The sequence below is a fragment of the Sphaerodactylus townsendi genome, linkage group LG14 (assembly GCF_021028975.2).
Source record: "Sphaerodactylus townsendi isolate TG3544 linkage group LG14, MPM_Stown_v2.3, whole genome shotgun sequence".
Taxonomy (NCBI): Eukaryota; Metazoa; Chordata; class Lepidosauria; order Squamata; family Sphaerodactylidae; genus Sphaerodactylus; species Sphaerodactylus townsendi.
In genome coordinates this window covers 32,713,100-32,739,627 of record NC_059438.1, presented here as the reverse complement: position 1 = coordinate 32,739,627, position 26,528 = coordinate 32,713,100, and the positions used below count along the sequence as shown (strand labels likewise).

Here is a 26,528-nt window from a genome sequence, read left to right as displayed (position 1 = left end):
GGACAGGTGTCAAACCTCTCTCTTGTGTAGATATACAGTATGCGTTGTGGTGACGCGGGACCTGGAAGTAGTCAAAAACTCAGCCACGCCTGCCTTGATGTTCAGCAGGAAAGACAGCAATTGTATTAGTATTAGGACTACCTGGGTTTGAGGATATGTGTATTTGTGACATTTCAGAATGCGTGTATGGAATCTGTGTTGGAATGCAATTTAATTCCTCTACAGTTAATCACCAGCATGTATACACAGAGTTCAATTAGTTATTCTCTTGAAAGTGTGTTTAGGACTACAGCCAGGATTTTTAGAGAAAAGGGGCAGCAGATGACATGCGTAGATTTTCTCTCTTTCTGTCGCCACTCTTGGCAGTTCTTGGTAAATTTATTTACTTATTTAGAATACTTTGTTTGTTTATTTGTTTATTTATCTATTTTTATTGTGCTTATAGGCTGCCCTCCTCCACCAGGTGGGTCAGGGGGACTTACAATAGTCAGAGTCTGGCTTTAGGCAGCGTACAATTAGAAATTTTCCTATAACCTTACTCTTCTCATGGTTTACGGAGAGCTTGCTAGCAGGAGCTGGGAAATTCTGTCTAAGGTTGATTAGCCTCAGCTACATGCATTTAAGGTAGGCTGACCAGACGTCCCGCTTTGGGTGGGACAGTCTCGTCTTTAAACAATTTGTCCCGCATCCCGCGGGTTCTTCAAATTGTCCCGATTCTGGGGTGCAAGGCAGTGCGGCAGCCTCCCCCGCGCGGCCGCAGGAGCGCACTGCCTTCTGGGGCGGGAAACGACAAGCTGCAGAAGGCAGTGCGCTCCTGCGGCTGCACGTGCATGTGCGCGTGTGCGGCCGCCTCCCCCCCATCCCAGATCACAAAGGTGACCATCTGGTCACCTTAATTTAAGGGCTCTTTTCTTGTTGCCAGTTCCTCCCCCTCGTGGGGAAGATCTCCTAGGATTACATCTGATTTCCAGGTGACAGAGATCAATTCCCTGGAGAAAATGGCTGCTTTGGAAGGTGGATTCCATGGCATTATATACCCCATTAAAACCCCTCCCCTCCCCAAGCCCCACTCTTTGGGTCCTCACAGGGAGAAAAGTAGGACACAAATTAATGTACAGTAAATAAACAGATCAACTCATGAAGCAGTTTATATAACAGATAACCTAACAGCTCATCCTTTAATATCTCACTACAATCGGCCTCCAGTCAGAGGACAGGAAAAGTGGGAAAAGTATAAGACTTTCCCTGATCGGTAGAAGAAAAAGAGTTTGATTTATATCCCCCCTTTCTCTCCTGCAGGAGACTCAAAGCGGCTTACAATCTCCTTGCCCTTCCCCCCTCACAACAAACACCCTGTGAGGTAGGTGGGGCTGAGAGAGCCCCAAAAAGCTGTGACTAGCCCAAGGTCACCCAGCTGGTGTGTGTGGGAGTGTACAGGCTAATCTGAATTCCCCAGATAAGCCTCCACAGCTCAGGTGGCAGAGCAGAGAATCAAACCCGGTTCCTCCAGATTAGATACACCAGCTCTTAACCTCCTACGCCACTGCTGCTCCTAAATTGTCTCCTCAGATAAATGAAATAGGTATCATAGCCTTGAGTTGGAAGTTCACACACACAAAAAGCCTTTATTGGCATCATACAGTAAAACATTTTGTAACCAGAAACATTTTACAACCAGAAACATAGTTACAGCTCAAATAACCATCATTTAATATAAAAAATCTCCCTTAGCAGATGTACCAATTATATCCAACACGAACAAATAGGTTTCTCCAAAGGAAAATCTACTTATGACCATGCAACAGTCCTGGCCCACCTTGCCCCAAAACAGTTAAAACAACGATCAGGCAAGCTCTATGTTGCTTTTTTAGACTTTAAAAAAGCCTTTGATTCACTATCTAGAGACTTGTTATGGAAGAAAACAGAGGATTTGAACATCGACCCCAGACTGCTTTTTTTAATCAGGCAATTACACACTAATACCTCTTGCCGGGTAAAATGCACTCAGGAGGGGGCATTGACCAATAGTATCTTAAGCAACAATGGGGTGAAACAGGGGTGTATAATTGCTCCGACCTTGTTTAACATATACTTAAGGGACTTACCATTGGAACTTACTGATATTGATGGACACAGCCCCAAACTGGGAAATACACATTTACCGGCGCTTCTTTATGCAGATGATACTATTATAATGTCATACACTAGGGTAGGCCAGTTACGTTTAATGAACAGATGCTACAGCCACTGCAAATTAAACAAGTTGGAACTTAACTTTGAGTTGGAAGTTGAGTATTGTGGTCCCTTTTTTAAAAGGTGGGGACAAGGCTGATCCCAAGAATTACCACCCTATGAGCTTGTTGAATGCAGGTGCAAAATTATACAGCAAATATCTTCTATTTAAATTAGAGGAAGCAGCCACGATGAGGAAGCTATATTTTTACCTGAGGTAGAACTGCTGGTCTCTGTCCGGCCAACCTCTGCAAAGAGCTGACCTGAGGGACTTTAATGGGCACTGCAGTAATGGTTCCCAAACCCTGTAAGAAAGGGAGAGAAAGGAATTCAGTATAAGTAACAAACAATAGTCCATTTTGCAGACTGTTCTTTGCATCTTTCATTTCCTTCACGCCTGCTTTACACAGAATGCATTTCCTATACCAGCATCACTTCCTTGAGGGAAACTGGGCATCCATTTTATTGCAGGTACATGTGAGTGATGGGAAATCTCAGAGATGTAGCTAGGGAAAATGGAGCCCAGTGCAAAATCTGAGTTTTGCTGCCCCCCCATATTCATTTGTGTTTTTTGTATTTTTTTAGTGTTTTTCAGTTTTAGGCATGCAGGGGGTGCTGTTTTTAGGCTAGCAGCACCAAAATTTCAGGGTATCTTTAGGAGACTATCCTGATGACACCAGTCAGGTTTGGTGAAGTTTGGTTCAGGGGATCCAAAGTTATGGACTCTCGAAGGTGTAGCCCCCATCTCCTATTAGCTCCCATTGGAAACAATGGGGGTGGGGGCACCCCCCTTGGGAGTCCATAACTTTGGACCCCCAAACCAAACCTCACCAAATCTGGCTGGTATCATCAGGAGAGTCCCCTGAAAACTCTCTGAAATGTTGGTGCTGCTAGCCTAAAAACCGCGCCCCCTGCAGGCCAAAAACTGAAAACACTAAAAAATACCAAAAAAACTCTGAAATTTTTGCTGCCCCCCAGGCTTGCGTCCGGTGCAACGCGCGTGCCCCCAGCCCCCTTGTGGCTATGCCTCTGGGAAATCTGGACAGTTGCTGAGTGTCCCAGGCATAAACATAAAGTGAAACAGCCTCATTGGCTGGGGTGCTGTGTGGTTTCCGGGCTGTATGGCCGTATTCTAGCAGCATTCTCTCCTGACGTTTCGCCTGCATCTGTGGCTGGCATCTTCAGAGGATCTGATGGTAGGAATAGAAAGCATTCCTTGATTTCCATTCCTTGGTTTCCATTCCTACCATCAGATCCTCTGAAGATGCCAGCCACAGATGCAGGCGAAACGTCAGGAGAGAATGCTGCTAGAACATGGCCATACAGCCCGGAAACCACACAGCACCCCAGTGATTCCGGCCGTGAAAGCCTTCGACAATACATTAGCCTCATTGGCATTTGTCACACATGATGGCAAATGTACAACAGCCAGCACGGACATCATACCCACACAGAAAGTTTCGCATATGTCACAGACTTGAGAAAGAGATACCATATTTTCCCGCCGTTCTGTGTTAGATCAGAATCCAGCCCAAGTACTCAGTAGTAAAAATCAAGATTAACAACAGGAGGAAAAGCACCGAGGGCGCATTTTCCATTCTTCTGTTAGCCCATTTCCCAAACACCTCATCTGACAAAAGACAAATCCCACCCCAGGAAAGTGCAGTTCTTAGTTGCAGAGGTTGGTTTATTCTATACAGGATGGAAAGAGTTTTTTTTTAAGTAACCAACAATATAAACAGGAGCTACAAGAGAACAAGGGAAGCCAGACAGTAGCCTTTGTATTGCTCAGTTAATTTTTCTCAGCATCTGTGGACAAGGAGTTCTGGCTGTGTTTTCCAATGAAGCTATCATTAATCCTGTCACCTACATTCTTGAAAAATGCAGTCAATTTATTTCCCTGAAGAAGTTCAGAGGACTGCAGCTGCCTCTCGGGAGAATGAAAACAAATTACGACATTCTTCAGTTATGAAACTTTTACTGCCAAGTAGCACGTGCCTAATGTTTACTTGCCTCTGAATATTCAGGCTCTGTTTAAATATTTAAAATGGGAAGGAAGCTGAGGTTTAAAAAAACGTACCGAAGAAGCGGAATAGACCATTTCCCCCTTTTGTCTGTTAAAAATGTTTGATTTTGATCTGTCTATATCAGATTCTAGTTCCTCACTACTCTCTTTAACAACAACCACCTTTATTTGGCATTTAAAAATGGATTCTATAGCGTTGCCAGACATTTTTGAAATACAAATCAAGAGTACATTCAAAGCGCAGGCAGGAAGACTGTATATAGCAGTATACATTACTTAGAAAGTTCTGTCACTTGTAAAAGAAATTTTGCTACTTTTTCCAAGAGCATGACATCTGTGTTGTTTAACAGAAGCTCCACAACAGAACAGTCAGAGTCACTTTCAGATTTGCCTAGGGCCAGCCTGGGAGAGAAATTCCTGATGCCCACATATCTCAGACAGTCAAGAATAATGTGAGCAAGAGTCTCCACTACTCTGCTGGTAACAGCAAAGTATCCATCGGATCCTACGCAGAGTCTTGCTTGCAAGTTGTTGTTTGTTTAGCTTCATGTTTTTATTGGCTACTGAGAATAAATACAGAGAGAAATGTGTGTGTTAAGTAATTAGCGAGTTATTCAATTTGAAAGGGTAAAAAACCCCCAACAATGCAGGATAATACAAAAACAGAGCAAACACAAGAGCAGGAAAAATCACTAGTCCAAAAAAACCAAAAAGACACATGTAATGAATAATATATCTAGGGCACACTGTCAAAACAAAGTCAGGCTATCTTTTTAAAACATTGATGTCCTACTTTTCTTTTCACAAGGGCCGCAAAAAGCTGCCAAAATCTTGAAATCAAAATCACTACAAAATACTATTAGACATTGTATTAGACAAAATCATCAATGCAAACCTAGGAAAGGTGCCCCAACCCAGCCTGGACCAAAAATGGATTGCTTTACTCAACATCTACTGCAGGGGTCTTCAAACTATGGCTCCCCAGATGTTCATGAACTACAATTCCCATCAGCCCCTGCCAGCATGGCCAAGTGGCAGGGCTGATGGGAATTGTAGTTCATGAACATCTGGGGAGCCATAGTTTGAAGACCCCTGATCTACTAGACCTTCAACAAATTACAAGCGGAGCTGCCAAACTACCTGAGGCAAATAAGCCCCTCCGTGTAGCTGCCTCACAGAGTCTTCCAACCCTGCTGTCCTTTAGTCTGCAGGTGCTGCTGTAGGGAAGCCAACTCCACTTTGGGAAATTCCTGGGGATTAGGGGGTGGAGCCTGTGGACCATGAGATTTGGGGACAGGAGGGACCTCAATTGGTACACTGTCAGACAGTCACCCTCCAAAACAGTTGTTTTCTCCAGGAGAAGAGATCTCTGTCATCTGGAGCATGGTTGTACTTATGGGAGATCTCCATATGGCAACCCTACGTTGCCGCCATGTTGGTATCTGATGATGGAGGAGCACTGACTCTCAAAATCCTATATCCCCCAAATCACATTGATTTGTAAGGTGCTACTAGACTCAAATCCAGCTGCTTTAGTGCAGGCCAGCATGACTACCCTCTAAAACATCTGATATAATGAATGGGTCAAGAGAATTATGGTTTTCCTTCAAAGATGTGATACTAATAACTGCATGGTTCCTGTGTCCAGCTGGTCCTGCTTAAAGAAAGAAATGACCCCATCTCCATGTTATCTTTAACAATGGGTGTTGGGGAGTGTTGCCAAAAACCCCTCTCCAGGGATGTACCACCCAGGGGGACATATGGGGTCAAATGTCCCTAGGCTAAGGCCATTTAGTTATGTGGGGGAAGAAAATTGCTCCCCATTCCTCTCCTCCTTCCCCCCAGGTCCATACACTGACTTCAAGACCTGGTGCAAAAAAAGTTGTTGGGTCGTGGTGGAGGAGGGCAGCCACCCAAGGAGGGGGTGGGCAGAAAACTCAGATTTTGCACCAGGCTACATTTCCCCTACATACACCTCCGCCCAGTGCTGGGATCCAAAAATTTTAGTAACAGGTTCCCATGGTGGTGGGATTCAAACTGTGGCGTAGTGCCAATGGGGCTGGGCGGGGCATTCTGGGGTGTGGCCAGGCATTCTGGGGGTGGGGCATTCCTGGGCGGGGCTGTGGCAAGGACGCAGCCGCTGTGCCGGTCCTTCGGCGGGAAATGAATGCATGCAGGCACAGGCTGCCACGCACGCCGGGGCACCTGCTACTAGACTGCTTCAAGTTCTGCACACTACTGCTGAGGAGCGGAGGAGGGGTGTAACAAAGGCAAAAATCATGTGGCAAAATCACCAATTAGTAACCCCCTCTTGGCACACACAAATAATTAGTAACCTACTCTCGGGAACCTGCGAGAACCTGCTGGATCCCACCTCTGCCTCCGCCCCTCTCCTACCTTGATGTGTGCTGTCTGCTCTGATTCCATTTGGGCTAAATTGGCCTTGGCAGCCATGTTAGGAGCTAGCAATTGCTTGCTTTGGTTTTTAAAGGTCCTCCCTGCATAGCTACGCAGCATGGGAGGTGAGGGGTTTTTTTAAGCTGCACCTTCATGTGAAGGCACAACAGCAGCCCACATTGATTCCGGGGCTCCAGTTACTGCCTGCATGGAGGCATGCGAACAGGGTTACTTTATCCTGCCTGCAACCTGCTCTCCTGATGCTGTGCGGAAAGGGTTAAACGCCTTTCAGTCAATGGTCACTGAAGGCTGTTCTGCAAGTATTACTTATTCAGATAGGATATGTAAGTGTGTTGCGTGGCCAAATGGAGACCTTGGACCATCTTTTTTTTCCTTGATTGCTTTTAAAAGAATTTGAGGAAGAATTTTTTAAAGAGCAGTTTGTATTTTATAAACCACATCTTTCTTCACAGAGACTAATTCAGATGTGACTTATTTGATAAGGGTAAAAGGATTACATTACTAATTCTAAATGTTTTTGTCGGCAGTAATTAAATATAAAAAGGGGTAATAAAGGGTTGTTGTATTAAGTCCAACAGAGTATTTTTGGCACCAAGGAGGCTTTATCGTTTTGCAAGGGTCCCCATGAGGCCAGGAAACCTCTGTGGGAGCAGCAGGGCAATGCAGCCACTACCAGTGGTGTCGTGGTTAAGAGCAGGTGTACTCTAATCTGGAGGAATTGGTTTGGATTCCCTGCTCTGCAGCTTGAGCTGTGGAGACTTATCTGGGGAATTCACTTTAGCCTGGGCACTCCCACACATTTATTTATTTATTTATTTTTCCAGTTTTTATACCGCCCCATCCCCGGGGGGCTCTGGGCGGTGTACAACATCATAACCAACAAGTACAAAGTAAACAAACTAAAACTGTTAAAACTATTAAAAGCAGCGATACAATAGAAAACTAAACATAGTGACTAAAATTGATTTAGAGAATGGCGTCCGACAATTCCATTTCAAACTCTCTTTCAGGAGGGAAGAGCAGCCAATCCCAAGATGACAAAAGGCGCAGATGTAAAGGCGGGGGGCGGGGGGGGCACCATCAACGGCTGGTTCCTCCAAAGGCCTGGCGGAACAGCTCTGTCTTACAGGCCCTGCGGAATTCAGTAAGGTCCCGCAGGGCCCCGGACAGCTGGCGGAAGAGCGTTCCACCAGGCTGGGGCCAGAGCCGTAAAGGCTCCACATGCCAGACTCCACATGCCAGCTGGGTGGCCTTGGGCTTGTCACAGGTCTTCAGAGGTCTCTCTTAGCCCCACCTACCTCACAGGGTGTTTGTTGTGTGTGGGGTGGGGGAGGGAAAGGAGATTGTCAGCCCCGTTGAGTCTCCTGAGGGGATATAAATCCAACTCTTCTTCTTCTTCTTCTTCTTCTTCTTCTTCTTCTTCTTCTTCTTCTGCTTCTTCTTCTGCTTCTGCTTCTTCTTCTGCTTCTGCTTCTGCTTCTGCTTCTGCTTCTTCTTCTGCTTCTGCTTCTGCTTCTGCTTCTGCTTCTGCTTCTGGCAGCCTAGCCTCTTGGATAGGACTGTAAGACCCCAGCTATCTAGTCTGGGAAGGCTAAAATCACTTGAGAAGTCAACTGGCAACCTCTAGGGCTCTTAGCACCAAGTGTTCTCTCTGAGTAAAACCAGATGGAAACTGTTGTGCTGCTTTATGGACCAGCTGGGTGTAGTTTGTGTGCTGGAGTTTAGTTTATCTGTTCCTTTCACAATTTCATTTGTCAGCATACTGGCAGCACTAAATAAATTATTAACATGCAGAACCGCGAAAGCAGATGCAGTTACTTTCCCCTAAGAATTTCAAAGAACTTTGCTGCAATGTGTTAGCTTGACTCACTTTATGTTGTCAAGGGGAGAAACGGATGCTGAACAGACAGGTTAAAAAAATGAAAGAACTCCTGATTCACTGCCACGCCCTCTTCCAGCTCTGCAGGGCCCCACAATGCAACAATCAAACCCTCACATTTTGAAATGAGATACCACCATGACCTTATGACAGCATACTAAACATGTACAGAAATATATCTGAATCACACATTTATGGCTTTTCATACTTAGATTAGAATAGTGGTTGTTTTGGGAAAGAAAGATGGAACTCATAAAATGTTGGGCAGGAACAGGAATTGGGATCTGAGGAAAAGAGGGAGAATGAGACCAACCAATAGCCTGCTTCTTACAACTGGAAAACCCCACCCAGATACTTGAAACTGATGTACCTTGATCTTGTACTACTGGTGGCTGACTGTAAATAAAATGACTTGACTACTTTCTGAACACTGAATGGCAACCAGCTGTTTTCTCTGCTACTTTGCGGACTGAACCTTTGCTTGGCCATTTACACACTTGTGGTCTCCTTTGCACTGAGTGTACATTTCCTTCAGGTTTGATTCTTGGCTATACACACTTTTCTGCCTCTTCGGCAATCACCCGAATCCACCTGCCTTCAGATCGGAGAATCCCTGCAGTTTCTGAAAGCTCTGAAATTGTGACTTTTTCTCTCCCTTTGCAGGGAAAGCAAAGGAGATCACTATGCATTTGACTTGCTTCAGATTTTCTAATTCCTCCCTGCTTTCCCCTGCCCACACCCCAGCAATTAGGAGCTCCTCATGAATGGGGAGGCATGCCCACACTGCCCTTTGACCCTCAGGGGTCAGAGGGCAGCATGAGCATGCCTCCCTGTCCCTGCAGAGCTCTGCAGGGAGAGAAGATAAGTGTGGGGAAAGAAAACGGAGGTGCCTCCATTTGTAGGCGTCTCTGTGGGCTGCAGCCACTTTGGGAAACCGCTGTAGTGGCCCGTGTGGAATCCGCCATAGTCTAGCAAACTAATGCCAGATCAAAATTTTAAAACTTGCCATGCGCACATACCATCACCATTGCAAAGCTTGGTGTCTTACTCAACGGTCTGCCCCTGTATCCTCTATTCTCTTGGGCAATGAAAGACATGAAGGAGCTGAGACTTCTTGCTGGAGGAGTGTCAACTTAGAACAACAGCACAGTGCTGAAGCCTCTTCCTCAGAGCTGTCTGCCAGGACCTTGGACAGCACTTTGGACAGGACCTTGGACAGCTCAAAGGGAGAATGCTGCTGAACATCTTCTGCAGAGGTCTCCAATGCAAAACTCAATAAAGCGCATAGGTGTCAAACTCGCGGCCCTCCAGATGTTATGGACTACAGTTCCCATCATCTCGCTGGCAGGGGATGATGGGAACTGTAGTCCATAACATCTGGAGGGCTGTGAGTTTGACACCTGTGAAGTAGAGGCTGAGCCATCATATGATATTTGTGACCTCCAAACGTTTGGCTATTGGATTGTGATTAAATAGCAGGCTGATTGACCATGTTTTGGATGACAGATGGGAAAAGGCGACAAGAGCCATTCTCTTGTTGCCAATGACAAAATATTTGCAACCCCTTGAATGGTGCCGAGAACAGTGACATTCACTGATGACAGGGACTTCGGCTCTGCTCTTCTGTCATTCCTTGCTGCCATTTTGCCTTCCATTTCTGAGAATAGCTATTGCCCTCCCCCCGTGCACTTGTCAAAAGAGCATACTGGTGTGCGTTATTATGAACCTTTAATTAACAAGCTGAAAAGACATTTTTCTGGCAACGCCTGACCTTTAAGCACTTTGTATGAATTTATTGATACCAGCAGAAACAATAATTTAAAAGGTTATTTTATGAGCATGGTATAGTTTATGGCAGCGCTTTTGTCAAGATAAATGAGTTTCTTATTACTACGTTTATGGCGCTAAGCATTTTAATAAAAAGGACTATAAAAGTCAAAGATAACTTCAAATCTCTTCTCTATCTGCAGCCGGCATGCAGTCAGTGATGACCCTGCATCGCTATGTGCATTAAAGATAGAAAGGGGTACTGGTAATAGAGGGCACGCAGAAAAACTTGAAAGAATCCTAAGCAGAAATTGTTTGGGAAATTGTGAAAGTCAAATTGAAAAACTTAAGTGAGCAATCCTAAGCAATTCTGCTCAGACCTCCCATTTTATTTTGGAATTTAGTCATGGGAAACTTTTCTTAGGACTGCAGCCTTGGCTTCTCACATACTAGTAAGTATTGAAGAAGAAGAAGAAGAAGAAGAAGAAGAAGAAGAAGAAGAAGAAGAAGAAGAAGAAGAAGAAGAAGAAGAAGAAGAAGAAGAAGAAGAAGAAGAAGAAGAAGAAGAAGAAGAAGAAGAAGAAGAAGAAGAAGAAGAAGAAAGAGGAGTAGGAGTAGGAGCTTGGATTTGTATCCCCCTTTCTCTCCTGTATGGAGACTCAAGGTGGTTTACAAGCTCCTTTCCCTTCCTCTCTCCACAACAGACACCTTTTGAGGTAGGTGGGGCTGAGAGAGTAGCCCAAGGTCACCTTGCAGGAATGTAGGAGTGCAGAAACACATCTGGTTCACCCGATAAGCCTCTGGCACTCAGGTGGAAGAGTGGGGAGCCAAACTCAATTCTCCAGATTAGAATCCACCTGCTCTTAATCACTACACCACGCTGGCTCTTGAGGTTAACCCGAGTTTCAGAAGCACACAAAGGGCTTTCTGAACACATAAATTTCATGGAGTGCAATGGAAGTATTTAGCCCTTTTATAGATTTTAAGGGGGGGGGGATGCACACTTCAATGTATTTTCGAAGGCTTTCACGGCCGGAATCACTGGGGTGCTGTGTGGTTTCCGGGCTGTATGGCCGTGTTCTAGCAGCATTCTCTCCTGACGTTTCACCTGCATCTGTGGCTGGCATCTTCAGAGGATCTGATAGTTGGAATGGAAAGCAAGTGGAGTATATATACTGTGAGGTCAAAAGGTGAGGCCATCTGAATAGAGTAGCCTGGCATCCTGCACCAGTTTGGGTAGCCTGATCTCACATGCTAGAAGTGCCACTATGATTTCAGTGTATTCATGACTGCCTTTTAAAAATGGACTCAGGGAAGACATTCACATTAGAGTGATGAGAAGGAACACACAGTCACTAAAGAACGAGAAAGAAGAGGAAGAAACAAACAGTTTGGGGGCCAGGATGCAGCTGCAAGGGAAGGGAGAGTCCTCCTATTCTCCATTGCATTTTTAAAAAGTTGAACTGATGCTGGATATCTAAAGGACTTCTTGAGTATTTCCAGGCCCGAGTATTAACAGCAGGGGCGTGGGGGGGGGGGGGGGACTGCGCCCAGAACATGTGTGTGTCCTGCGCCCCTTGCCCACCCCTGCCACACCCCGGGACGCCCCAGAATGCTCCGGAACGTCCATGCCACGCCCATGCTTGGCACATGCCTGGGATAAGATGCCACACCCCGCCCTCTGACAGTAGCCCTCAGGCTACTCTATTCAGATGGCCTCACCTTTTGACCTCACAGTATATATACTCCACTTGCTTTCCATTCCTACTATCAGATCCTGCCAGAGGGCGGGGTGTATTGTGTATTGTGTATGATTTGCTCCTGTTTAAAGTTCTTTGAATTGTGTTGTCCACCGCCTGGAGCTCTTCGGGGATCGGGCGGTATAGAAATTGAAGAAATAAAAATAAATAAATAAATAAACTATGTGCCTGATTAACAGTGAGACTGCTAGGGGGAAGATATGACCGCAGAACAGTACCACATTCCGTTAAATATTTTGAAAACACCGTGCACCCTCTGAAGTTCTAATAAAGATTATATTTTTAAAATAAGTATGTTTTTAGAGAAATAATGACCAGTTCGGAAACATTTTCATTTATCTGAGGAATCAATTTTTTTAAAAAATTAATGCTGGGACTGAAATTGGCCTGTTTCTCGCTGACTGATCACTGCTTTAAAATCACCTTGATTTAAATCAATCCACCCTGATCGACAATTGGAGTAAGAAAACAGTCTGCGGCTTCCCTGGCTAAAAAGCAAATAGATGGTACACTACTTACCAAAGTTTTTCTTTGCAGTTTTTTTTAAACAGAATGTATTTAAATCTGCCTCCGTAAAGTATGTCATTGTACAGTAAAAAAACAAAACAAAAAGAAACTGACATTTAGTAAACCTCTGCATCAAAACTAGGCTGTTATATTATAGCTACTAACAATCTTTTTTTAAAAAAAATGCATACCTTTCTAAAAATAAATACCACTTCCCACTGTAAATAAGATACCTGAAGCTATTTTAAGGAGATGTTTTGTCTGTTGCATGTTCAATATTGGCAACAGAATGGATTTTAATCCAGTAGTGACAAGGGACCCAGATCACTATGGCAACAGCAAAGATGAAAATTCTTAACGTGAATGGATATTCACTGAAGTAATTGCTGGGTGTTTTCTTTTTTTTTCTTTTCTTTTTTAAAGCCATTCCATATTCATTTTACAAATGCAACATTCAACCTTGAGCTTGCTTTATATAAATGCCAACAACTAAATGAAACCTTGAAGCGTAATCTGACTTTAAAATACTTGATGAACATGAACTCAGCAACGGCCCTTTGTTTCTGAACCTTTATTCTGTACAAACATCTTAACAACTATTTTTGTACATCGCAGAAGGGGGAGGGGGAGGCAAATTCTTCCATGCAGCGACGATGCAAAGTTTCCTACTCCCGTCATAAATACGTTTTTGCAAAACATTTGTAAATGTGATGTCCAAAGCAAATATGGATTTGTGAAAAAGCATACTCCGAGGAGAGGGCAAGACTGTGTCATTTTTCCTTTAAAAAAAAACACTACCACAATATCCGTAATTGGATCCTACTGCTAAAAACATGAGAATTAGGCCAGAGAACAACACAAGGCGTATTCAGAACTAGGTTACGGAATTTCATATAAAAGAAGCAGCAATTTGAAAGAAACATACATTTTTCTGAAATCACCGTATTGCCTTTTGTTACACTGAACTGTTCTAAATATGCCTTTAGAACAGGGAGATTTTTAATGCTAAATATACCGCTTTCCTGAGGCACCAATTCCCCCCATCAATCAAGCACATAGGGTTGCTATCCAGGTTGGAAAATACCTGCAGATTATGAGGAGGGCGGGGTTTGCGGAGTATGATGCCAATGGGTATAATGCCATAGAGTCTACCTTCCAAAGTGGTTGTTTCCTTGAGGTGAATTGAGTCCTGTTACCTGGAGATCTAGGAGCCGCGTGGCGTAGTGGTTAAGTGCTTGCACTGTCACTCACACGGTCAGGAGTTCAAGCCCCCTGTGGGTCAGATATCCTGGCAGCTGACTCATGGTAAACTACCCCACAAAAGAGGCTTGCCTATGAAATCACTGCTCGCAGTGGTACCCCAGGGTCGGACACGACTGAAGGGGAAACTTTACCTTTACCTGGAAATTAGTAGTAATAGCGGGAGATCTCCAGACACTGCCTGGAAGTTGGCAATCCTAATAGTGTACCCTGGCCCTACAGTTCTGGTGCCTGCGCTATTGTTGCCAGCTCCAGGTTGGGAAATTTTGGAGGTGGAGCCTGAGGGAAGCATGGTTTGGTGAGGGGAGGGGCTTCAGTGGGGCATAATGAAGAGTTGGATTTATATCCCCCTTTCTCTCCTGCAAGGAGACTCCAAGGGGCTTACAATCTCCTTTCCCTCCCCTGCCACACAACAAACACCCTGTGAGGTGGGTGGGGCTGAGAAAGTTCAGAAGAACTGTGACTAGCCCAAGGTCACCCAGCTGGCGTGTGTTGGAGTGCACAAGCTAATCTAGTTCACCAGATAAGCCTCCACCGCTCAAGTGGCAGAATGCGGAATCAAACCCTGTTCTCCAGATTAGAGTGCACCTGCTCTTAACCATTACACCACTCTAGCTCTCTAATGCCATGCAGTTCACCTTCCAAAGTGGACATTTTCTTCAGGTGAACTGATCTCTGGTGCCTGGCGATCAGTTGTAATCCCAGGATATCTCCAGCCACTGCCTGGAGGTTGGCAACACTTGTATACACCATTACCAGGCCATCCACTCAACAGGTCTGTTACAAGTGGAAAGGGTTTGTGAAACGTGCTCCCAAGGGTTGGGGCCTGGGCAAACAACCACCTGGCCAGCTGCCCTTGGCACTGCATGTCCCATCACTTGAGGGGAGGGGGGAGTTGCTGTGTTTGACTCAGAGCTAAGACTTTATAGCAGAGTCAGTTGAAGAAGAAGAAGAAGAAGTTGGATTTATATCCCCCCTTCCTCTCCTATAGGTGATTCAAAGGGGCTTATAAACTCCTTGCCCTTCCCCCCTCACAACAAACACCCTGTGAGGTAAGTGGGGCTGAGAGAGCTCAGAGGAACTGTGACTAGCCCAAGGTCACCCAGCTGGTGTGTGTGAGAGTGTACAGGCTAATCTGAATTCCCCAGAGAAGCCTCCACAGCTGAGGCAGCAGAGCGGGGAATCAAACCCGGTTCCTCCAGATTAGAGTACACCTGCTCTTAACCACTACGCCACTGCTGCTCCTTGAGGGTAGGAGGGTCAAGTGGGGATGGGGGGTCAGGCTGGCAAAGGTTTTGTGACATCCAGCCTGTCTAGAGATATGAATGCTTGGGGGAGAAAGGAAAAACTCAGGAGGATTTTTTCTTCCATTAGGAATTTTGGGGGACTGCTAATGGAGTTTTAAAAATCCTCTAAGGCCATTTCTACACAGCACAATAATACCGGGTTACAATCAATACATTACAATCCAGGTCTATTTTATCTCCCTTTCTCCCTTCACTTGGCTGCCCGTTTCTGTGAAGGAATTGAGTGAAGACTGGGAGGAAATACTCCCGTTTGTTTCGCACAAGCCCAGGTATTTTGTACTTACACCGCAAACGTTTCCGCACATGAGCACACATCCCCAGTGTCCCACATTCTGATAGGCTGTTGTCTTTGGGTGGCAGCTTGAATGAACGTCTCCGCCCTGCCTTTTGAATTGCTGGCCCACAAAAAGGTTACACTTCTGATTGGTCGACCCACAGCAAGCGCAGGAAAATGACCCTCCCCCCTTTTCCAGTTCTGGATATGGCCCGGCTCAGGCTTCAACCCAGCAAGCGGCAGCAAAAAGCAATGGGGCACCCTGGGATACGCACACTAGCATTCGGCCCAAAATGCTCCCTAGCGATGCGTTCCGAGCAACCAGTACATGTACAAAAAGGAAAATGGGGACATTTTGGGACTCCACTCCTGATTAACCCAGGCAAAATGGCGCCCAGACAATACCATGAGCAGAAAACATACTTGGGGTGAAGGGCAACAGGTATATTTGGAATATATAATCCTGTCAAGCAAAGTTGCAGGAGGAAATGTGGATTGTGCGGCACATCAAATTAGAATAGTTATCTGTCCAAAAAAACCCCAGCCGTTTCACCTCAGAAGTTCAAGAAAACATATAAGCAGAACTTTACTTAACCTGAGAGAGATATACATTATATACACAGTATCACAAATAATAGTTACGTGCACTGCTAATGGTTTGTTACAGTATGGTTGAGTTACAATATATTTTAGTCAGAGCACTTTTCTATATTGTTTGGTTTACAGCAGTATACAGAGCATCTTTCTTTTAGTTAGTCAGTCAGGCAGTCTCAGTGTGTGTGAGGTGAGGGAACAGAACACTACCAATGGATTTTAACTGTCATCTTTAGAACATTCGTGCAGCTTCCCAGAATTCCATGCTGCCCTTGCTGCTGCATGCATGCAAAGCAAGGCTGGAAATTCCAACATGGGGAACCTTTTTTTGGAAGGGCGGGCTGCAACAGTTGGCGGCTCAGCAGAGTTGAAAACTGACATGACGTCAGGTGGCTGGGCGGGAAAAACAAAGTTTGTTCTGCTCCAGTGGTGTTTGCCTGGTAGTGGGTTCATCATGGGATGTTTGAAAAGAATCGCCAGATTGGCGATTTTTGAAAATCTCGGGATGAGGGAAATATCGTGGGACAAACCCGTTTTGGGACCGAGAACCGTGCGAACTTCTTGGCTAAAGTGGGACATCTCCCTTGCTCAACCAGGGATATTTGGACCATGCAGAAACAACATATTTTTAAAGACACACTATTACTCAAAACGTGTAGGATGACAATCGTGGCACTGGAGGAATCATCCCCGTTGATTCTGCTAAATATATCGGCAGGCTTGGAAACAGCTGACCACTCCCTTGTAAATCCAACAGTTAGAATGCCGAGTGGGCCTACTGGAGGAGTAGTGCTTTGATGCTTTTCATCTTTTTTGCCTGATCAAACGCAGTGAGATTGCAGAGGAGAAGGGAAGTCGTGAGAACCCCAACATTCTAATATCTTGCCACCCGTGCTCTTCAACGTTTATATAAGGCTGCTGAAAGGGACCATCTGGTGGTATGTGATTGGAAGTCATCAATATGCTTCTGTATCCTGTATGGGGTTGGACGATCTATTTGGGACTCTCCATGGGGACAACCTGGAAGCCGCCATCCGACAGAATTCAGCAGCCTCGTTATCATCAGGAGCTAGCCAACGGGAACACCTCTTTCCTATTTTAAAACAGTTGCATTGAATACCCGTTTATTTTTAAGTATAAAGTCCTGGTGATGGACTTCAGAAACCCTTCATGGCCTAGGACCCCATATCTGAAAGTTATCCTCTGGCTGCCACCTTCCAGCTGTTCCACCTTCAGGTTGCTCACCTGCATCTAGAAGAGCACATTTCTTTAAAAAAAAATGACTCCCACTTTGTGGCACATGCTCTGAGAGAAGTTGAGGACACCATCCTTCGAAGTTTTTAGGAGATGTTGTAAACCTGTTTTTGTTTACTAGGGCTTTTTAATGGGGTGTTAAACTAAGGGAGGGGAGTTAATGGGGTTATACTGTATTATGGTTTAAACTGAGAAGGGTAAACCACCTTAAGCCTCAAGGGAAAGGCATGACACAACTATGTTAATAAAATAAATACATCTTGTGTAAATCAAGTTACAGCATTCGATCATGGTAATTCCCGTGAAGGTGGCATATTCAAAATGTTTTCCAAGGACCTCTTCGTTAATTAAGTATGACTAATTTTGCCATATTATTGTCTCTTCCAGTGGCTCTTGTCTTCTCACTATGTGACCAAAGCACAACAGGCTGAGTTTACTCAATGAAGGGTATGGTTGGTCAAATGATATGACATATTTTATTTCAATGGTTACCCATTCTCAGGCAATGGAGAAGCCAATCGTGAATGCTGTGACTGCCTGTAGGCCTTTGAATCATAGAATCATAGAGTTGGAAGAGACCACAAGGGCCATCCAATCCAACTTCCTACCACTCAGGAACACACAATCAAAGCACTCCTGACAGATGGCCATCCAGCCTCTGTTCAAAAACCTCCAAAGAAGGAAATTCCACCACCCTCCGAGGAAGCATATTCTATAGCTGAACAGCCCTTACCGTCAGGAAGTTCTTCCTAATGTTTAGGTGGGATCTAGTCTGAATCCATTACTGGCACATGAAATTAGAGGAGAGAAAAACCGCAAGACCCACCACCTGCCTTGAAAAACAAATCTGAAATATAAGTAAACTCAACAGATCCATTTCCTGTCTCCCACAAGCCAAGGGCTTTGTAGGATCTAACAAGACTAGGTAGGCACTAGGACCCAAGGGGAACATTCTAAAACAAAGAGGGTTCAGCATGTGGTGGATGAAATTAGAAGAAGAAGAGAGTTTTTGATTTATATCCCCCCTTTCTCTCCTGTAGGAGACTCCTTGCCCTTCCCCCCTCACAACAAACACCCTGTGAGGTGGGTGGGGCTGAGAGAGCTCTCAGCTGGCGTGTGTGGGAGTGGACAGGCTAATCTGAATTCCCCAGATAAGCCTCCACAACTCAAGCGGCAGAGCTGGGAATCAAACCCGGTTCGTCGAGATCAGAGTGCACCTGCTCTTAGCCACTGCTCTTAGCCACTACACTACTGCTGCTCCTACTTAGATATTTTGGTGGAAAAGGGTATAGTGGATGCATTAGAGGTGTTTTCTCATGGTACACACCTTGATCATGATAGGTACACACCGGCAAAAAAATATACTTAGCCATCTTTGCACCCAGTTAGAGCTCTCAAGACAATGAACAATAAAAAGCAATGAAAAAAAATTAAAAACACAATAATATGTGCTTTGCATTTGGATTGTGGTATTTGTGGGAGGATTAAATTAGCAGCATCAAACATATTGCTCTTGGTTAAAAAAAACAGGGGCCTCTTCCGCACATGCAGAATAATGCACTTACAATCTACTTTCACAATTGTTTGCAAGTGGATTTTGCTATTCCGCACAGCTGCAAAGTACATTGAAAGCGGATTGAAAGTGCATTATTCTGCATGTGCGGAAGGAGCCTGAGTGACACATTTCTCAATGATAAAAATAAGTATTTTTCTTGGATTAGCTATGACTCCTTTGATCCTGTGTTGAATGATTAAAATGTTTCTTTTTACTGGATCGTTCTAAGGGAAAATCTTCAGTATTGTAATTAGGCATTTTGCTGCTTAAGCAGTTTGTAGGGATGTGGATAGGCCTCCTCAATTTCAGTAATGAGAATGGCGGAACTTTTCCACGTACCCTTAGACCGAAGCTGCCTCCAGAACACTATTTATATTGCTTTTGCCCAGATGATGTCAGTTGCAGTGAACAGCCTTCCAATAAAATCATAGAAAGCATATTTTCTTCCCTCCAGTTTTATACAAAGTAATAAAATTAAGAAATTTAATTTTGGATGGCCTCTTTAGCCGAGTAAGCACATTGAAATTTTAATGTATTTTAAAGTATTTTATTGTAATGTAACTTACTGATGTATTTTATCAATTATTTATTTAAATTAACTAAATTAAAGTAATTAAGTTAATCAAATTATTTATTTTAATCTGCATTTTAATGTATTTTATTAATGTGTTTTATTTTAATCTTGCATGTAAGCCACTCTGAGCCCTATGGGGGAGAGCAGCATATAAGTTTGATTAAATAAATAAATTAATGAGCGAGCGGGCGGGCGGGCGGGCGGGCAGGCGGGCGGACGGACGGACGGACGGACGGACGGAAGGATGGATGGATGGATGGATGGATGGATGGATGGATGAAGGATGGATGGCGATGGGATGGATGGATGGATGGATGGATGGATGGATGGATGGATGGATGGATGGATGGATGGATGGATGGATGGATGGATGGATGGATGGATGGATGGATGGATGGATGGATGGATGGATGGATGGATGGATGGATGGATGGATGGATGGATGGATGGATGGATGGATGGATGGATGGATGGATGGAAAAGAGGGCAAAGAAGAATGAATAGAATTGGAGGGGCCAGCTGTAACATCAGAAACAAAATGGGTGTCCCAAAAGGGAAAGGAGGCCCAGTTATACACTGTTGCCCAGGGCCTCTGGAAAGCTGAAACCAGATCTGGGGCAACTGCAGGCATAGTGTTACCTCAGGAACACTACAACAATGAAAGTATGCCTTGATCTGATTGGCCCAGGTAGCCAAGGTAGGTTGGCCTTTTGCTTAGATGGAAATCCAGGGTTGCTACGCAAAGGCAGGCAATGATCCACCATCTCTATTCATAGCTCCATGTGAAAACCTTGTGGGGCCAACGTAAGTGGGCTGTAACTTGACAGCACTTTCTGCCACCACATGAGTTTGTGACTTTCCTCTCTTTCTATCTTGCAAGGTAGGTTACAGCTGGAGGTGGAATTTCAAGTGAAGTGTGAAAGTATATTTCACTACATGTTAGAACCACATGCACTTCAAGGTTGCCTCCTCCAGGTTCAAGAAATCTTAGAGGTTTAAGATTGCAGCTTAGGAGTGGAAGAATTTGAGAAAGGGACAGATATTAGCACGGTATTATTTGTTTGTTTGTTTAATTCGTATGCCGCCCTTCTCCTCACAGCCCCAATCAGATTTCCTCCAGGAGAACTGTTCTCTGTAGTCTGGAGATGCGTTGCAATGCCAGGAGATCTCGCAGTCCCACCTGGAGCTTCGCAACCTTAGCAAAGGCAAAATTACAAACACTGAATAAAGTAAACTTAATATCTTCTCTCTAACTTGCCTCAAGAAAAACAGATGCACAACTCCCACACGGATTGCGCCATCCAGTGCAGCTCCACACACTGTGACTACTGTGGGGATCACCATCTCATCCATTATTCCTGCCATGAATATGTATATACATCTCGAAACAGCTGGTTACACATATCCCTCACATGACTGGGAAATCTGCTAAGTTAAAGTTTTGAGGCACATGTATTTATTTATCATGCTATTTCCCACCCCTTCTCTTGCAGGCTCAGGGCAGCTACCAACAGTTAAAATCCATTATACGATAAAACAAAGAGCTGCGTGGCGTAGTGGTTAAGTGCTTGCACTGCCACTCACACAGTCAGGAGTTCGAGCCCCCTGCGGGTCAGATATCCTGGCAGCTGGCTCATGGTCAACTCAAGAAACAAGGAACAAGGTTGGCCAAACCCCCCAAAAAACTTGCCACACAACAGGAATTGCACAAGGAAGTGTTAATGCCAACAATGACTAAAGTGCATATATGCAATATTCACAAAATCAAGAATGAAATCATTCATGAGTCCATAAGGTTCTCCCGATCGTAATTATATAAATATTTCGTTCACAGTCCAGTGGAAACCATGGAAAAAAGGCAGAATCTGGTGGAATCGCGGTCCACTCAATTCACACCGCCAAAATGGCAAATCGGTTCAAGAAAACAGCAACTCCGCCGCCAAATTGTACAAGTTCAAAGGAGCAGCAAGATTCGAAGCAGCAGCAGCAAAACGCCTGCGCGCTGAAGTGCATTTTCGCTAATCTTCTTCAGTGCATGTACATCCTCTTCAGTACATATGTATAGTATTCGTACTTATTTCCATCATTCAAAAACATTGATACATGCTACCAAAATTTATTGCAAATCATTCACTAGGTGTTCTTTTTAGGATTCTTAGTAACGGTGTGCAATTCCTGTTGTGTGGCAAGTTTTTTGGGGGGTTTGGCCAACCTTGTTCCTTGTTTCTTGTTTGAGTCTTGCCCTCATTCTTCCTTTCCATGTTCATGGTCAACTCAGCCAGCCAGCCATTCTTGGTCGATAAATGAGCACCTAGCTCATAGCTAGGGGGTAAAGAATAGCCGGGGAAAGCAATGGCAAACTACCCCACAAAAGAGGCTTGCTTATCAAAATCACTGCTTCATCGGGTAGTGTATACCCCAGAAGTCGGACACGCACTTGAGGGGAAACTTTACCTTTTTTTATATGATAAAACACAGAATTGAAGCATGTCAGCTTTGGATGATTCTGCACGAGCCAAATGTGATGCGTTCAGGACCATTTTTAAAGCATTTCGGGGAGAAACTCCCACAGAACTTGCCCCCAAACACTAAATTAGTGACTTTCTCCCTTTAACCTGGGTTTCAAATGCTCCCTATGGCATTCTATGCCCACCCTCCTCCATCCACCATTTTGGTGGATTCACCAGGCAGCTGCCATTAGAGTGGATTCTCTAATAGAATGGATTCTCTAATATGGTTGCCATGTTGTGCCCTAGGTGGGGGATTTTGGGAGATGGATTCTCAGGTTGGTGGGGGAGATCCTCAGCTGTGCAGTTCACACAGAAACACGGTGTTTCCTGTGCGAACCATGTTGCCTCCTGCCACTGGGATCCCAGCAATCCCAGACGACCCTTGCATCCATGGCGGCACGGGCAACACAGGTTCAGGTAACCCCTTGGAGTTGCCTGTGCAGAATCAGCCTTTAACAATTTAACAACCTTCCTGATCATAACAAGATGGCAACAATAAAGAACCAAACACTAAGGCCCCTTCCGCACATGCAAAATAATGCACTTTCAATGCACTTTCAATGCACTTTGCAAATGTGCTATTTGGATGGGAACAGCCTCTAGAGCAGTGGTGGCGAACCTTTGGCACTCCAGATGTTATGGACTACAATTCCCATCAGCCCCTGCCAGCATTAATATCGTTATAGTCCTTTGATTATTCTAGGTTCCATATTCCAGATGTTCTTAGGGATCTGACTATTCCCATTAGCCCCCTGCCAGCATGGCCAATTGGCCATGCTGGCAGGGGGCTAATGGGAATTGTAGTCCATAACATCTGGAGTGCCAAAGGTTCGCCACCACGGCTCTAGAGTAATGAAAGGACTAGCACGATATTTATACATTAAGTTATATTTAATAATATTGGAACTCATCAATAGGGAATTATGAGCAATAGCAAACATGGAGGAATGTAATGTAAACAGCCTGAAATCTCTAGTTTAGCCCTGCTATCTGGGTTCAATATAATTTAAACAAATGATTTTCCCAGAATAATTTTTAATATAATTAAATATGCCACCCAACTCTCCTAGTGATAGTTTCAGAGCCAATTTTTCCTACATTAATATATTATATCTGCATCTTTAGGACCCATAGGATTTTTTAAACCATATTTTTATTTTGAGCATAAGCAATGTACCTAGAGTGAAAGTGAATAGAACAGCTTGCAAACCACTGATACCTGCCCGGGGTCAAGCAGGCAAATTATGAATAATTCAAAGGCTCCAATAATGAAATAGCCCTTTTTGACAATAGATAGAATGAAGGCATCTGGCTGGCTTCCAAGGCCTTTCATTCCCCAAAGTGGAGCGTTTTTGACAAAATAAAGAGTGTATGAAGAATAAGCATATGCTGTAATTGTCACCATTAAACACACATGCTCGAGGTGTGATTCAGGCACTTAAAGCAGTTTCAAGGCACACCAGTTTCAACCTGCGAGATTGAGGCGTACAGTTTCCTTTCCCCTTGCAATCAACAGAGCTAACAATCCACACTTATGCCTGGATCACGCCCAAAAGATCCCCCCTCCCCGCTTAAAACTGATCATCTCAACATTTCTAAAGTCACCCAGAATCAGTCTCTGTGCAGTTTATCTGTCTGTTTTCCATTCTGGCCCTCAGAATGGTAAACAGATTTAACTTGAAAAAATATTGACATTTTCAAGGATGCCAGCTGGCTGATTTAGATGAGGTACAAGACAACCCCCAAGTACGATAAAATAGCTACAGTGCATTACCATTTTAAACTGTACACATTAGTTTTCTGGAGTGAATCGAATCTCTCCACGGTGGTTATTTTGATTAGTGTCCAAATAATAACAAGCTATTCATTGGAGTCCTCGCTATCTGTTTATGGGATTTGTTTTCAGGCTTTTTAAAGACAATCTTTTCCTGGGATTTAAGAAAAATGCAGTATAAAATACTTCCACAGAAAAACAAGGGGAAAATGACACACACACCCCTCACATATTGTTATTTTTAATTGCTAGGTGCTGGGTCACGGCACAGTTGGGCTGGTGTTATGCTGACACGAAAAGTCACTTCTGGCACAAAACTGCAAGTGAAGTCATTTTACTGGTGGGAGGGGGGCACTCTAGATTCACTGCACATATTATTTATTTATTTTTATTTATTTATTTATTTATTAAACTTTTATACCGCCCCATCCTCCAGGGGCTCTGGGCGGTGTACAGCATAAAACATGGTAAAACAAGTCACTAAAATCTTTAAAACAGCGGTAACAAACATTAATAGTAACTATAAATAGCTAAACCAAAACAGCAAAACCATAATACATAATAAAAGGCCCGGACCCTGACGAAAACCAATTCTGCGGAGGGGATATGGTAACTCTCAATATGAGGGGGGGACTTTGATGTAACCGCCTTAGGGCAGGGCAGGCACCTGGCTATCAGCAGCCGGGATTAATCTTTCAAAGGTTCCGTGGTGGAATAAACACAGTTCTTTACAGTTCCGGCGGAACTTCAATCTTGTGGCCTCGACAGTTGGAGAAGGGTACCCACCAGGCCGGGCCAGTTGCAGAAGGTCCTGGTTCAGTCAAAGATCATAGAGGCCGGGGCCGTTTCAGTTGGCCTGCAGAGCCGCGAGGCCGAAAGTTGGGACATAAGTATGCGGTCCCGGCGTGGGTCCCTGTACGCGCGAAAAGCCTTAAAGGTCAAAACCCACACCTTGGAAGATGATTCGAATTTCAAACCGGAGCCAATGGTTGCCCAACACAGGCTGGATGTGTTTTCAGCTGGGCGCCTCCTGTGAGCGGTATGGTTGCCTGGCGGCTAACCAGTTTAACTCCGAATCAAACGCTAGGCGGAAGTCGCCATAGCCAGTTACAATAGTCCAGCCTGAGGTGACCGCTGTATTGATCATTGCGCTGATCCCACCGAGAGAAGGGGAGCCAACCCGTCTAGATGGAAAAATGCAGCCCAGCGCCATTATGGGCCACCCAGTCTCCTCAACCGCCTCCATCATCAGGAATCAGCTTTACGTCATCAGCATATTGATGACAGATCAGCCTAAAGCCCGCAATCAACTCTGAGCAAGTGGTCGTGATATAGATGTTAAATAATAGCTGGGATATAGCCAGCTTGCATCTCGTGACTTGTGCTTCGCACCTCCTCGGGAGGTTTCATCCCTCAAGCATCTCATTACTCCTGCTTAATTCCCGTCCCGAGAAACGCAATCCACTGAAGCATGTTCCCAGACTCGAAGCGCCGGTGGGGTCAAAAGCGGTTATGACTAATTATATCAACGCTGGCGTAAGATTCCAACAAAACCGCAGCGATCCTCGCCTGAAGTTGGGCTACGATGGTTCAGGATGCATGCATTAAGCATGTCGCCCCATGCCCAGCGCATGATAGCCATTTTTTTTTCCAGTTTTACATTAATTACAGATTTTAACAGTAATCACTAATTAATTGTAAAATAAAGCATGCAACAGCCAATGTGTAGTCACAGAAAGAGCTGGAAGAAGAAGAAGAAGAAGAAGAAGAAGAAGAAGAAGAAGAAGAAGAAGAAGAAGAAGAAGAAGAAGAACAAGAACAAGAAGAAGAAGAAGAAGAAGAAGAAGAACAAGAACAAGAACAAGAAGAACAAGAAGAACAAGAACAAGAACAAGAACAAGAACAAGAACAAGAACAAGAACAAGAAGAAGAACAACAAGAAGAAGAACAAGAAGAACAAGAACAAGAACAAGAAGAACAAGAAGAACAAGAAGGAGGAGGAGGAGGGGGGAGGGGGGAGGGGGGGAGGAGGAGGAGTTTGGATTTATACCCCACCTTTCTTCCTGTAAGGAGACTCAAGGTGGCTTACAAGATCCTTTCCCTTCCTCTCCCCACAACAGACCCCTTGTGAGGTAGGTGGGGCTGGGAGAGTTCCAAAAAACTGTGACTAGCCCAAGGTCACTCAGCAGGAATGTAGGAGTGCGGAAATACATCCGGTTCACCAGATAAGCCTCTGCCACTCAGGTGGAAGAGTGGGGAATCAAACTGGTTCTGCAGATTAGAATCCACCTGCTCTTAACCACTACACCACGCTCGCTCTGGGTTCAACCTGAGCTCAAAACCATCCCAGTAATGCAGAACAAGGAGTGGAAAGGAAAGTTTTATCTCTGACTTAACTATATTTCCTAAATGCAGTCCATTTAGCTCAACACATAACATTCAATGGTTCCCACCATATTCTAATGGGGGAAAACTAAGTACTGCTCTTGGAGACACAGCCAAACACATCTGGTTCACCAGATAAGCCTCTGCCACTCAGGTGGAGGAGTGGGGAATCAACTCAGTTCTCCAGATTAGAATCCACCTGCTCTTAACCACTGCACCATGCTGAATACTTGGCATGGGCATAGCACTGCCATCCTGAACACAGTTTTACCTTTTTGTGTCCACAGGAGACAATGGCCCCTTCCGCACATGCAGAATAATGCACTTTCAATGCACTTTAAAGCTGGATTTGACAGTGCGGAATAGCAAAATCCACTTGCAAACGATTGTGAATGTGGATTGAAAGTGCATTATTCTGCCTGTGCAGAAGGGGCCAATGTGTTACAAGTGGG

At 44.6% G+C, this 26,528-nt stretch overlaps 1 protein-coding gene across 3 annotated transcripts in view; it reads right to left on the bottom strand.

Annotated features, from left to right (window-relative positions):
• Positions 1-26,528, bottom strand: part of PHF21B (PHD finger protein 21B) — a 167,686-nt gene that overhangs the window by 43,207 nt on the left and 97,951 nt on the right. For all 3 annotated transcript variants that reach the window (XM_048515717.1, XM_048515718.1, XM_048515719.1), the window contains exon 3: positions 2,445-2,537. In XM_048515717.1, coding sequence (XP_048371674.1) covers positions 2,445-2,537 — 93 coding nt within the window. The remainder of the gene's footprint in view (positions 1-2,444; positions 2,538-26,528) is intronic.